The sequence below is a fragment of the Patiria miniata genome, unplaced genomic scaffold (assembly GCF_015706575.1).
Source record: "Patiria miniata isolate m_02_andy unplaced genomic scaffold, ASM1570657v1 HiC_scaffold_20, whole genome shotgun sequence".
NCBI lineage: Eukaryota > Metazoa > Echinodermata > Asteroidea > Valvatida > Asterinidae > Patiria > Patiria miniata.
In genome coordinates this window covers 23,386,785-23,402,313 of record NW_024037059.1, presented here as the reverse complement: position 1 = coordinate 23,402,313, position 15,529 = coordinate 23,386,785, and the positions used below count along the sequence as shown (strand labels likewise).

The following is a 15,529-nucleotide window of genomic DNA, read 5'->3' as shown; positions in this document are numbered from 1 at the left end:
ATCCATAATGAAAATTAAGATCAATTAGGTTAAAACCATAGACCCTCTACTCAAACTGTCTGGTTCAGGTTAGTGCTACGGTATATACTATGGCTGTGCAAGTGAGAACTGGTTAATTACTACATACATGACATGCATGCTGTGTGATGAGCACATGGAAAGAATAAGACTCTCAAGTCATTTAACCTAATTTGCATATAATGCACATGTAGGTCTACAAGCAACTGTTAATTGAGCAGGAAATGGGTAGTCTTGACCCAAGTCTTTCAACAGTCGGGGGATTTTGTTGTGCTGGTTCCGTAAAATACAAGTACATGTCCATGTACTTGTACGTTACGGAACCAGCATCGTAAGATATAGACTCTTTATAAAGCCCAGCTATCCACTCAAGACATTTAGACACCAACATGAAACTTTTCAAATGGCCTTCACTGAGGACCAACCTCAAACATATGTGAAGCAAAATTTGGTGCGGAATGTCTGACGTTGGTTTTTTGGGGGGTCAAGTTATCGTAAAAATAAACAATTTGCTTTTTGCAAGGGCTATATCTCATTCAATGAAGTTAATATAAGTGTAAGATTTTACATGAAAGTAGTTTCAATTGGGGGCTATTACAGGCAAAACATTTGGTGAAAAAAATATTTTCAATTTTTGACGTGCACCATTTGTTGAGTTGGCATGGAATGACCTCTCGAGTGTTAATTTAGCCTTCACTCGATCGTCGTGTCTACCCCGGTGTCATGCACCATGACCCCAGCTGGCGAGCAGGTCCCTGGTGGAATTCCCGATGTAATGATGTCACCGGCTTGCCCGACTTCACAAAAAGTAAACATGGCAGGGCAGAATTCGATGGGACGTAAGTACAAAATGTACAGATTATGACGCATATGGAAACGAAAGTTTGTTTTCCAGACAACAATAAATTGGTTAACTGGGTGCAAATTGTGTGGTCCGTCTTTTTTCAGAGGACCCGACGGTTGACTGCTAGCTAGGCCTATGCTGTAATGGAAGTAGTTGAAAATCGCAGCATGGCTGCCATGAATGTATGCCATGGGCCCATGGCTGCCGCAACGATAGCGATGGTTAAATAAAAAATAGTCTGAAAATGCACTTCACTTTCCATACACTTTGTACACAACCAAAGAAGCGGTGTCTGGATAACTATGTTCTTAGGGATGTTTAGGCCTCAATTAACATCATTAAAAATTTAAGGCCCTTAAAAAATAACGGGGGGCTTTGAACATGTTGACGAAAAAGGAGTTAACGTTAATTCAAATTTTAGTGACTATCGTTACAGCAGCTGTAACGTAATTTTTAACTACCCTCGTTCGACATTGCAGCATTTTTTTCTTCGTTTGTTTTTGTTGTTGTGTTTTTTTTTATAATTATAGGTCCTAGACTAGAGTAAACTCCTCTTTGTTTTTACTTTTAATATGTTTTTAATCAAATCATTCTTGTTATTTAAGTAGATATAATTTTCTTCTTTGTAATTGTAATCAGTGGCTTTGGAAGATTTTTTGTTAGAAAGATAGAGTCCGAGAACCATACGGTTGATACATCATTGTAGTCTGGTTCCAACAGTTAAAAGTCCTAACGTTGAATAATAGTATTAGTATTACGTCAGGGAACCGTCTCGTAACGATAGCAGTTGAACATTGCATTGGGCTGCACTGAGAAAAGCCACAACAAATTTTGAAAGGCACAAGGGGGGGGGGGTAATTGCCTTATAAATTATAGTGAAGTTATAATAGTGTACATATTTGACCCTGAAACTGTTCCAGAATTTTTCAGTCTTGAAGTTGGAGATTTTGAATACTTGTGTTGCTTCATATCTAATATGATCTACATGCACACACTATACAGTTAGGGCCATTCATTTGCAAAAAAAATAGTCTTCAATTAGTAAAAAAAAAAAAAAGTTCTGCTTCCGATAACATGGCAATTGAAAATAGGATAGGTACGAAGGCGATTTTTTTCCTTGGGGGGGGGAGGGGGGGGGGTAGCACCTGCGGTGGCCTGGAATTTTGTGGAAAATGTTCTTGGGTCCACTCTTGGTGTCTCCTAATAACATGAAGGTGTCTTCCCCTGCCCTTCAACCCCCAACACAGAACAAATCCTGGTTAGCCACTGCATTTGAAGTGGCTGTGTGAGTTGCCTTTTCTTGTGCAAGCCTGGATGAAGTTCCTATAGGATGTCTTCGAGCTTTTGAGTTTATCCTCACACTTTTCTGGTGGAATACCTATTTCTTTTTATAAAATTTTCCTCATAGGCTTCTTGAACTTTGACAGTCTTTCAGTTTGCAAGAGATGCAAGGGTCGTAAAATTGCATTGACTAAAATCATAAAAGTTTCATCTCTGATTAAAGAAGTATTTATTTCTCAACTATATATAAAAATCAACAGTTGCTTTTTTGTTTTCCCTGAAAAGAAAACGAACTTGTTTTTTTTTATGGAGAAATTCTTTGTCATTTACTGACATAATCTTGTAAGCACTGAATAAGTTTAGAGTGTCAAAAGCAATGTAAACTCAGTTATAATCCATGGATGATACACAGAAAAATATTTTATTTTCAATTTTTAGAAGCACAATATGCAAGAAAAAAGTTTTTTAAGTTAAAAATGTCCACTGATGGTGGACTGAAGCAATAATTATAAATACTTTGATAGGCAAATGCAACATTTTTTTCTAAATTTATTTCTTGAAGATTGATTAATAAAACAAAAAAGACACTGTGACCGTATTTTGTCTGCTTCATGTATGTATTTATGTATTTTCTCTGCTTCATGTATCTGCCTTTTTTTGCCCTTTGTCATATCATCTTTATACCCCCAACACACACAGGTTGCAGGTCAGCTGAAAATGCCTCTACTTTCGGCACGAATTTCCAACGATTTGTGATAAAAATGTGCGTTTACATCGGTCTTTATGATGTATACATGTCGATAATTTAGAGCAAATTTATTGATTCCCTCATTAATTGATCGTATTGCAATGATTCAGCTTATGAAATTAGATCGCTGCATCTCTATTATTTTTCCCAGTGAGCAGACAACAGTGTGTGGCTGTGTGCTTACATTTCACATTTGGCCCCGCCCCTAGGACCTTAATTTTCCCAGCATATACACTGCCGGGTTTTGATAAGCCTCATTTCGTGGCTTCCCCCCGGTGTAACCACGTGTATACATGTGTAACCAACCTAAAGGAACGCACTCAGTGATGACTTCATCATGGGTCATGTGAGGTCACGTTACAGATTTCTATATTTAATCTTTGAAAATCAATATAAAATCAACCGTGAGTGGCCTACACTTGACTTTTGCGAGAATTGATAGAATAATCCAGGATCTTCATCTTATCTTATGTGAGCCAAATCATGTGACCCTTCCTCCCGGTCCAAACCATAAGTGCCTTATAATTTAAATTGGAAAAAGATGTGAACTTGCTTTTAACAATGTTAGACTCTGGCTAGGTTTTACTTCACAAAAAAATTATCTGTGACTCATTACATGTTAGAGCGCCCTCTATCAGCAGGTTGAAAAATGTTTAAAATGAATAATCAGTTGATGTGTGTGGTGAAGTTTGCTGAAATAACTTTATCATTGATTTATATAATCAGCTTCATGCTAAGAAAAAGTTGAGGGGAGAAGGTTGATGATGTCACCAGATCGGAAGTTACAATAAAAAGACCTTTAAACTTTAACAGATTGCTGAAAAATCAACCGCGATAGATATAATCCAGATTTTGCTTCAAATAACACAGTTAACATAACTCTCAAGCTTTTATGAATGACAATTGCCCCCTATGAAAAAAAAATTGCCCCCCCCCCAAAAAAAATGAAATAACTGTAGCGAATGTTAGAAGGTGACGTCACATGCGAACGATAACCTCTGGCGGTCTTGCATGAAATAACCCCCAAACAATGGTGTTTGGTTGTCCACGAGGGGACTACTTACCTGTTGGACCTATAAATGCATATTTCCTTAACTATGTAAATTAACCGCTAAAGTAAAGATTTGCTATAGCGTGCCACAGCGCCCTCCTGCGCCAGCGCCCACAATAGTCAGAGCCCCACCATTATCGTCCTCTTTCTTTAGCGCGAGTGAATCACACCAAAGGAGGAGCCCACTGTGGGGAAAGGCGGGTGGGACGGTCCAACAGGTAAGTAGTCCCCTCGTGGACAACCAAACACCATTGTTTGGGGGTTGTCCACTTCGTGTCCTACTTACCTGTTGGACCTATAAATGCATAGACTGGCACCGAAATTGGTGGTGGGAGTGGGCTGCAATTGAGTCAAAGAAGGACACACAAATAAGGAATCCCCTCATGGACTACACAAAGGCACATTACAAACTACCATGAGCCTTACTCACCCTACTGTTGAGTTGTTGGCACAACAGCCTGGGTTGAGACCTCTTTGGAGGGTTGTCTTGGGGCAGCTGATGGCATGGTGGCTGACATCGTCACCCGCCCAGTCCGCCCCTCTGTTAAGAGGACATCTCTCAGGTAACATGACGAAAAGGTCGTTGCTGTTTTCCAGCATGCTGCCTGCATTATATCTTCCACAGGAACACCCCGCAATAGTGCCCATGATGTTGTGACCGCCCTTGTATCATGAGCATGAATCGTCCGACGGGATTCGTTCCGAGGACTGTCTGGCATTTGGGATCGGATAGCTGTAACTATCCATCGAGAAATTGTGTCACGGGATGCTGGGCGGTGGGGAGGAGTCGAAGTTATAAACAAATGAGACTCCCCACCACGGATGGGTTTTGTGCGAGCTATGTACCATTTTAGAGCTCTAACTGGGCACCATTTCTTATCTTCGGGGACCGAAGATAATGATTTCAACTCAGGAACAAAGATGTCCGGAGGCTGGAAGTTAGGAGACTGGTTTTTAGTAAGGAAAGTACTTCGAGGGATGAGACGTACTCCGTGCGGCTCCCATCTTATGTGTCCCTTGTCCAGGGTCAATGCATGGAGCTCGCTCCGTCTCCTAGCTGTTGCAGCAGCGAGGAGGAAAGCTACCTTGACTGACAGATCCAACAAGGGTACCGTCGCAAGAGGTTCATAGGGCGGGTTTGCCAGAGTACGTAGGACCTCTCCTAAATCCCATGCTGGGGTAAGTTTACGTTGAGGAGGACGCTTCGTAAACATGCCTTTGAGCAGTTGACCTAGTGCCAGGTTGTTTGATACAGAGGGGCCATCTTGAAAACCTTGATGCACTGCAGCAATGGCCGACTTGTAATTTTTTACAGTGGCCAATGTTAGCCCTGTATTAAACAGGTGGAGGAGGAAGTCCCCAACCATGGTTACAGATGCAGAGAGGGGATCCACGTCCCTCCCTCCACCACCTAAAAAAAAGTCGGAGTCGGCTATCATATGTCTTCCTTGTAGACGATCTCCGGCCACAGGCTGCCAAGGCGGCAGCTTCCTGAGAAAGGCCTGCTGTTGGCATGGAATGCTGGACAATAGCCAACAAGTCAGGCGTAGTGACTCCGGATCCGGGTGGTTCAACTTGGGCCGGGTCTGTTTCAGGATATCTGGTCTCTGCGGGAGGATGATGGGCTGATGAACCAGCAACCTGATCATCGTTTGGAACCAGGTTTGGCGAGGCCAAAATGGAGCTATGAGCATCACCTTGCAGGGTTCCTCCCTTATCTTGTGCAGTACCCTCGAGAGAATTGAGATCGGTGGGTATGCATATGCGTACATGCCTGTCCAGTCGATTGTTAAGGCATTGACTGCCCAGGCTTTTGGATCCACGACTCGAGTGCAGTATTCCGGCAATTGGTAGTTCAGTGGTGACGCGAATAGATCTATGTTGGGACGATCCATTAGATTGAACAGTGTTTGGACAACTTTTGGGTGTAGTTGCCATTCTGTTGGAAGGATCTTTACTCTGGACAGCGCGTCTGCCGTGACATTCAACTCGCCTGGTATGTGACATGCCACAAGAGTTACGTTGTGATCTATGCACCAAAGGTGTAGCTTCCAAGTCTGGAAGCACAACTGGGGGGAACGTGTTCCTCCTTGGCGATTTATATAGGCCACTACAGTTGAGTTGTCAGATTGCACCATTACAACCTACTGTTTGACTAGGTTGATGAGTTGAGATAAGGCTCTGCGAACTGCAAGGAGTTCCAGAACATTGATGTGGAAAATCAGTTCGTCTGGCGTCCAAAGACCTGACACTTGCTGTGACTGCAGATGCGCACCCCATCCCATGTTGGATGCATCTGTAGTAAGAGTCACCGTGGGAAGTGGAGGAGAAAAAGGCAAACCTTGACTCAGGTTGCTCCAAATTGTCCACCAATGAATGTGGGGGATGATTGGCTTCAGTATTGGTATGCTCCTTGACAAAGGATGTTGACTGGGTCGAAAATGAGCCAAAAGATGCATTTGAATTGGCCGCATCCTCAGGCGACACCATGGGACTAGATCGACCAGACTGGCCATTAGGCCCAGCAGTCGTAGCCAGGCCACCGCTGGTGCTGGTCGAGCTGTCAGGAACAGTGTGGCGCACTCCTGGACATTGTGTACTCGTTCGTTCGAAGGGTAAGCAATCCCTGTTACCAGGTCGATTTCTGCCCCCAGAAAAGACGGTGTCTGGGTGGGGACCAGATGAGACTTTTCCAAGTTGATCAGAAACCCTAACCTTGTCGTCAAGTGGACGGTTACTTCTAAGGACTGTCGAACTTCCTCTTTGGACCTGCCTACGATTAACCAATCGTCCAAGTAGAGGAATATCATTATATTCGCTCTTCGAAGTATTGTTGCCAGGGTCTTTGTTACTCTGGTGAAGACCCTTGGTGATGTTGACAGACCGAACCGAAGAGTGAGGAACTCGAAAATTGTATTTTTGTATTGAAAACGAAGGAATTTTCTGTGTTCCTTGCAAATGGGTACGTGAAGATAAGCATCCTGCAGATCTATTGATGCGGCCCAAGATGGTGTTGGGAGAGAATTTAAGACGGTGCGCAGGGTCTCCATTCGGAACTTCCGTGGACGAATAAATCTGTTCAACGGCTTTAGGTTCAGAATAGGACGCCACTTGCCTTGCTTCTTCTTGGGTGTAAGGAAGAATGTTGACATGAAACCTGATGTTTCTACTGGGCTTCGTACCGGTTGAATTGCTTGCTTTGATAGCAGGGTTTCTATTTCTTTCTCCAATGCCCTCCGCTGTTCTCTGTCTGATGGAACAGGGGTGGGACGTGAGAACATTATCGATGGAGGAGTGCTCGTAAACTCGAGGCTGTACCCCTGTGTGACTGTCTGAAGCACCCACCCATCGGTGCAAAAGTGGGCCCAAGTCTCCCCGAATTGCCTTAAGCGGCCCCCCACGGGCCCAATCTGGGTGGCCACGGATGGAGAACCAGCGTCACCGACGCCACCCCCGACCCGCTCGAGAAGAATTCTGGCGAAAGGGAAACCGCGTGCCACGACCTCTTGAGGTTGGCCAGCCAAAACTCCGTCCGGAAGTTGTCTGCGACGTTGTTGCGGCTGTTGCTGGTGTTGATCGAGCCACAGCGGTTGATTGGGTAGACTTGGGTGTCCGAAAGGAGGGCAAAGGTTTTCTAAACCCTTTGGACCTATTCGAGGCAGTCGTGACTTTAGCTGTTGGTTGCGACTTCTTCCGAGGGGCCTGTAAATTAATACGGTCTGTTGCTTCTAGACGTTTGGCCTCGGCCTCCATCATCGTCTGGAACTGATCCGCAAACAAATCCTTGCTCCATAAAGGAAGGGCCTCCATGCATTTTCTTGCCCCTTCTGAAGGGAAGAATATCGTTTCTAGAACATTGGAACGTCTGGAGACCGTGGCAAGTACAGAGACCCTAGCAAATTGGTCTAGGATGATGCGTAATCCATCCTCCAGACATTGAAAGGCATTGACAGCCATTGTCGGAGAAACACTGGAACCGGAATCACATGCAGTAACCAAGTATTCTGACAAAAGAAGCATAAATGAAGTCGTTTGCAGACCCATGCGGGATGCTGCATCAACCTTATGTAATGTCTCTTCAAGCTTACTCCGGACAGGATCGGCAAAGGGAACTTTAAGTGATTGTTTCCCTGTATCTGCCGCCATCTTGTCCTTTGCATTGTCTGGGATAACCGGAACTGTTAAAAATTCTTCGGTATCCTGCTTTGGAACCCGAAAGGGATGACATGCTGCCTTGGCAAAGGATTGCCATTTTTTCTGACCAGCTATTGTTTTAAGACGGTTAGAAAAAACCCTGTCCACCAGGAATTCCGGAAAGGTTGACTTCGGGGAATCCCGCTCTGGTACACCTGTGCATTTCTTAAAACTAGGCCATGTACCTTGTGAAGATTCTGACTGTTCAGGAATGGGAACCTTTAATATACGAACCATATCCCACATCACTTCACGAAATCTATTATCGGTAGTCTCATAAGGATGACTCCCGGTAGAATCCACGTCGGACGGCCGATCCATCGAAGATGGACCCGGCCGGGACTCGAGGTTACCCTTAGGTGTTGCCTCGTGTGTATCTACAGCTGTAGAATGAGTAGGTGAAGGTCTCCTGGCGTCTCTGCGCGTAGCGCGGTTGACGTCGGTTCCCCAGACCAACGGTCGGGGCCGAACGTAAACGCGATGGGCCGATCGTTTTTTTTTATTGTTCGGATTTGCGCCCTCAACCGGTGGTTGAGGACAATCCGGGGAATCCCCTTCGGAGCAATCTGCTCCCGGGGAAATCCTGGTGTCGGTCGCTGGGATTGCCGACGTAGACCGATGTTTTTCTTGGTTTGCCGACTCATCGGCCCGGGAGCTCGCAGACTTCCGTCTGGCCCCGGTTTGTACCGAGTCAGGGCCGGTGGTTTTCAGCGCATCGCGCCCACCATCGGTCCTTTTCCTTCCCTTATGGGGACTGGCCTGCGACACTTCCGTGCCCGAAACCTGTCCCCGGGAAAGACTTGCGGCACTGGAACCCTCGGCCATCGGCCCGGCTCCAGTCCACGAAAGCCCCGTCGAGCGTCCGGTAGGATCGGTAAAAACCAATACCAGGAACGGACCGCGGTGGCTCCGTACTTACCCGCTTCGATGACTTCTTTTTCTTTCCAGAAGTGGTCGAAGCTTCACTTCTTGCTGAGTTTGTAGATTTCGCTAGCCAGGTGTCAATCTTCGTCCACATTTCGGAGCCCCATGGCTTGCAAATGGAACACTTAAGAGCTCTAGAACATGGCCTACACTTAGGACATAAATCGTGGGAGTCGTCTAGGCTATTCGGCAAAATCTTGTGACATTTATCACAAGTCACGAAATTTTTGGGAGGCATTTTATCAAAGACCCCAAAAACCAGAACAGCCTCAGAACTATAGTAGGATTTTCTTCAAACTGTAAGGATAAAAAAATACAAACACATACGTATCCTTTAATGTACAATGTATACACGCAAAAAAACGAGGTCATAAAACGAAATAAAAACGTTGAGAAAATCTCAAGAAAATCTTGAGAAAATTAATAACAAATAGCGATTAAATCCAGTAAAAACGTGCATGCTACTGTGAGCATTGAAAAACACGTCCTACCGACACGAGCGCTAAAGAAAAGAGGATGATAATGGCGGGGGCTCTGACTATTGTGGGCGCTGGCGCAGGAGGGCGCTGTGGCACGCTATAGCAAATCTTTACTTTAGCGGTTAATTTACATAGTTAAGGAAATATGCATTTATAGGTCCAACAGGTAAGTAGGACACGAAGTGGACTATACAATTACTCAGTTGTTCATGATTGTCAATTAAAATAAGAATTTCCCATTTTGTTGAAAGTCACAATGCAAAAAAAAGTGACATTCATAATCCAATTGTATCCTCACTCATACACCCTGAGATTTGTTAAAATGACACATGGCCAGATGCAGGGGTGATGTATAGTGACAGGTGTGTAGAAGCCCCCTAATTTCCTAATTTCGTAGCGCACACAAACAATTTTCGTCAAGTATTTCATGTACCGGTACTTTGTTTGCTTTTTTTGACAGTTACAATTTGGTACTTAAAGTGTTATGGGTGAGTTAGGGGGTTCGTTTTTGGTATTTTTTTTTGGGGGGGGGGGGGACCGATCGACCGACAGACTGACCAACCGACACCCGAGTTACTTGCAGAAGCTCTGCTGCCAGAGCTGAAATATATTCGCTCTAGCCGGCCAGGGGCTGATCCAGAGGGGGTGGTTTTTGTGTGAAACCCTCTCCTACCCCCGTTGAAAACTGTTGAAAATGTTATTGATAATAATGACGTACATGTCTGCCAGAGGCGTAGCCATTCATGAGGAGGGGGCATTTGTACACTATAAGGTATTGAAAATGTGGTACTAACTTAATATACTGAGCATGATTGTAGGATTTGATCAGCGCTCGCCATTGAAAATATGGTACGAGCCCCCCCCCCCCTTGACCTTTATGCAGACAACACCTGTGCGCCCCAAAAAAATTGATGACGTCATCAGACTGGAAGTTAGAATGAAAAGACCTTTTTTCCTTTGAAAATTCCTGAAAAATCAACCCTGAGGGATATCACCTTGATTTTTGCTTTAGATGTTGATGTAAAAGAAAGTCTAAAACTTCCCTGTGTTTCGTGGCAATAAGCGCATTTGGACATGCCTTGCAGCACCCTTAAACATTTTAGGCTGACCACGCCAGGCTGACCATGCCTATACTTAAAACGTTCATCAAACGGCAGTTACAATGTACTGTGTGCACAGCGAAAGGGGGAATTCAAACACCGACATTTCCCCTGCATTCATTGCAGTGTTGTGGTACTCGACTCTAGTACTACTCGAGTCCTTTTTTCAGAGTACTCGTACTCGAATGTCAAAGTACTCGTACTCGAAATGATGGTACTCATACTTGGGCAGCAAAGTACTTGTACTTGACATGTCAAAATTTTACTCGATTGTCAAAGTACTCGTACTCGAATAGCTGTACTCGGGAAAAATAATGGTATAGCTTGACTTACCACGGCCTTATTTTATCAATACTTTCAGTTTGAAATGGTTGATTGGCTTGCGGAGAAATTGAAATTGACTGATTTTTCTCTGTGCGCATCTGGACAAACACATTTTAACAGCTAGCCATGAGTGGGTCTGTATAGCGGTCTGACTGGGCCTGGGCCAATTACGCACAATGAACTTTTTGCCGTATGGCCGTATTCGGAAATAGAAGTACTCATACTCGTACTCGTACTCGGAATACAAGTACTCGTTCTCGTACTCGGAAGTACAAGTACAAGTACTTGTACTCGGTAACCTAAGTACTCGGCAGTACTCGGTACTCGGAAAAAAATACTCGACTACAACACTGATTCATTGTGCTCGCCTAAAGCATGATATAAGATTTGCCTGAGAAATATCATACAAATATACAAAAGACTCTCAAGAGTCAGTACTTAATTGTGATGTTTGACCTGATTTTATAATTGAAGTGAGCAAGCACACAATTTTAGACAAACTACACAAAGACAATTATGCAGAGACTTGGAAACCGATTAAATAATGGTCATACATAAAGCCCAACTGTGGAGGTCTCATTTTCCATGCCCAAACCTAAATCTGTCAAAATTTTAGCAAAATATCTATGTCGCGTTACTTTCTTATATTTGTTAACATTACTTATATTTTTCCTTTTGCATTTCGGTTGCTGTATCGGGATGTCTCAGTTTTCCTTCTGATGATAATGCAGGCTTTGGAAAGTAAAATGTGAGACATGAGGCAGAACACTCAACACTTTCAACTATGATGAATTCGATATTTTCCTTGTTTAAAATTCACTGTATATTTGAAAGAATTTGAATAATTGAGACATTTATTTCAAATAGCAAAGTAAATAGAGCGTTTCTCAAGCAGAATCAGAAAAAAAGGTCAAATGTCGTTGACTACTTTAAATATTAACCATAACCCTAAAGGTTTATTTCAATTGTGCAGAATCGTGCTTAATTTAGTATCGTAAGGGTTAAATGATTTCTGCTCACTTTAACCGTTTTTGCCTTTTTGGACAAATTTGATCATACTATGAACCTTTCTCATTAACAATGAGATTTGTTTGATACACAAGGACTGGTTGGATTGTCATAAAACTTGGTAGGAAGTAAGTTATTAGTGTGCAAAATCCGAAGTGACGTCATAATGACGTAATTTGTTGATTTTTTTACCATTTAAAAAAAATTTCCATAGATATTTCTTAAATATAGATATATATAAACAAAAATTGCGGAACAGACAGTGTTTTTTCATCAAACAGACATAGTTCTAGTTTTCATTAGTGTCACAATAGCAAACTGGCACCCTAAAACAGATAAAAATGTGAGAAAAATAAGCCTTGCAATACTTAGAATATTACAGAGAATTTAAGTCGTGTATACCAACTTAGTCACAAAGGGAAACTGCCGTTAGAACCGGCCATGCGGTATCGGTGCAAGTATGAGCGAAATAAATACAGTAAAGCGGAAAATACATACACAGAAAAGAGGAATCAATCTATGTGAATTAAGTTGCAGAAATCTTCCTTCTCCATCGATGTTTTCGTGATATTTTTACGATATCAAATTTGATTGTTAATTGTTAACTATGCAGCTTTTTTGGTATGACATGATTCAACGAGCTCCGCACTTGCAGTAGTGTCTGTATTCCGACAAATTCGTACATGTGCATAAAAACTACGGCACAAGACTAACAGCCCAGAGTAGATAGAGGGCACTGTAACGCCACATTCATTCATAAAACGGACAGACTGTATGCTGGAGAATGTGCCATACTGCAGTTTGTGTCCTTTTTTTGTACTTTTTATGCTTTTATTTACGCATACAAAAAGCAGAGCCAGGAAATGTTCTGTTTTTAATTTATATGTTAGCAATAAGAGCACAAGATTGCACTGCGCTACGGCAGGTAATAAGACGGCTGCATGGCAGTATCACATTTATTTTCATGACCGAAAAATTGTGTGCACAAACAATTATGATCATATTTTACAAACTCTGTAATTATAAACAAAAATGTGTACTTCCGCATTTTTCTTGAATTTCCGTGCGAAATATGGAAAATCTGTACTAGTTGGCAGCTCTGATACATTATTAGATTTTACCTCACTAGATTATTAGATTTTACCTCACTAGATCTGATCTGTTTATAATAAAAAGGAGTACATGTGCATTGACAAGATAATACATACCTGTGAATAGAAGACAGTGGTTGAAACAAAGGGTGTTTCAGGTGTTTCTTGCTTCACTGTAGATTTCGCCATTGCTCCATCTTGAGGTGCCTCCCTTTCATCTGCATTTGCTGGAACTGTAAGAGATGCTACCTCATCTGCTCTTTGTGGTGCTGTAACTTGTGTAGAACTTCGTTTGGGAACTACTGCTTTTACACTTGTTGAAGACTTTGCATCATTTGCGGCTTAAACAAATAAATTAAAAATCCTGGTAAGTCATACACTGATTTCCCTATTTTGCCTGGATTATAGGTTTTTAAGAGTGAATATTCCATATAGTGTCTATGGTAAAAAAATAATAATAAAGGTCTATGTCTGTTTAAGAACAGAACATAGTGCTTTTCTGCATTATGATTTAAAAAAAAGATTTTATGCTTTTTTGGCAATGTGCAGTAATCTAAATGATAATTTCACATACAAACTACATTTACATCTAATGTTAAAGTTTGCTAGTAGCCAAAAAAATACAAAAGTTTAAACATTTAACCCTAACCATCCCAAATCCTCCAAAATCCTTTTTGCAAATTGGAGGAATTTGCAGGATTGAGGTTACATGGCAAAAGTGCGTTGCTGATTTCGGAGGATGCACTGTGTCAAGGTCTTGGGCTGGACCTTGTGCTGTTTATGCTCTGCCGTGCATAAATTAGTCCTTGATTATACTTGAAATCCTTCGCACTGCTCCAGGATATCGCTGCCTCTGCCTCAGCCTATTGACAGTCAAAGTCGGAGGATTTTGCAGGATTCAGGCAGTGGTCACCTCTCCACGGACCATATTCAAGAAATAATGGAGGAATTTGCAGTATTGAGGCTACATGCTATTTTTCCATGAGGCCAATTGGAGCATTTTGCAGGATTGAGGCTACATCCTAGCAAAAAGGCCTGGGGAGTTAGGGTTAATAAAAAGAAGATGACAATTGGACCTACTCTTATATGTTTTTAAAAATTTTCAGTTTTGATGACTTTATGATGACGTCACACATTTTTCACAGTTTTGTGCAAATATCCATGACCTAACAAATCTATTACAAAAAGAATTTAAGAGTCGTTTCGTGTAAATACTTCGTATAAGTGTCCACGCTAAAAAAAATCGAATTTTTTTATACTTTGTGGGATGAAAGGACTTGGGGAGCAAGTAACCAAAATAGACTTTTTAAACCGATATTTTGCCCATTGCCACAGTAACAGGCCATTATGTATTTTGGCCATTTTTGGGCAATTTTGAGGCTGCAAAAATTCATTTTTCGTGTCATTTTCAAAGGTCATCAAGCCAAAATGCGAAGTAATGTCGCAAAAGTAACTATATCACGACAAAGTTTCATCCTTACCCTTACAAGAAAAAAATAGAAACACTTCTGAAAAATCACCTTTATATTATTTTTAGGCCCTACAATACAGCATGTTTATATTTATTAGAACCAGCAAAATTGCATTTTTTCCCCATTTTTAACCCCCAAAAATGGCACTTGCCAGGACACTCAGAATAGTTTCCCTTCGGCTATGGTTAGTTCAGACATTGGTCTTTTCATATCTGGTGAGAAAATCTTGGGTTATTGTATATCCTTTGTGCAGTAGTGCTACAAATATGGTCATTTTCACAAAAACCTTAAAAAGTGTATTTTCAGGGTTTTTTCCTTTGTTTTGAGTAATACCTTGTATAATTGGTATCAGTCATGAATCTGAGACATTTTCACAAACAGAATTACACTGTGTATCATTTTTAGACCAGTGGATGAATAGTAGGTTGTGTAGTTCCCCCTCCCCCCCCCCACACACACACACCTGGCTAGGCCCCGCCCACTCCCCTTTGCCACCGAATTTAGAACTTGTATGTTGCGTATCGAAACAAATGTAAATATTTAAAGCTAGAGTCCATCATTTGCAGCCATCCGAAAAGTAACTGGCGTAATTATTGTTGAAAAACAAACTTGGTTGAAAGATAGTAAGTGATCTAAACTCTCTGTGAAATTACTCTTTTTGGGAAGCTGTCATTTTGAAGTAATCAACAAAAGAAGGCATTTCCAACGGTGATTCTTAAGAAGCACCGTAGGACATTTAAGTTTTGTTATTCGGCGAAGCGTGCGCAAGCATTGGCACGACGCACATGAGCGCGCAGTTGCTATAATTCGTCGGATCAGCGCGCAAAATCGCGTAGCTGCAATTGGCTCAGTGAGAACGTGTCTCGGACGCCGAATTCAGGCCCAATTCAAAACGTGATTCAGCAACTTTTGATTTGAAATTGAGATCCTAGAATTCCTAAAATCCAAAGGGATTTTCCATTCTAGTAAGAAAATACTCACCTCTGTTTACCTAC

At 42.2% G+C, this 15,529-nt stretch overlaps 1 protein-coding gene across 1 annotated transcript in view; it reads right to left on the bottom strand.

The window, feature by feature from the left end:
- The window catches only part of LOC119728253 (terminal uridylyltransferase 4-like), a 147,765-nt gene that overhangs the window by 34,640 nt on the left and 97,596 nt on the right, over positions 1-15,529 (bottom strand). The window contains exon 13 of the mRNA XM_038200407.1: positions 13,180-13,403. Coding sequence (XP_038056335.1) covers positions 13,180-13,403 — 224 coding nt within the window. The remainder of the gene's footprint in view (positions 1-13,179; positions 13,404-15,529) is intronic.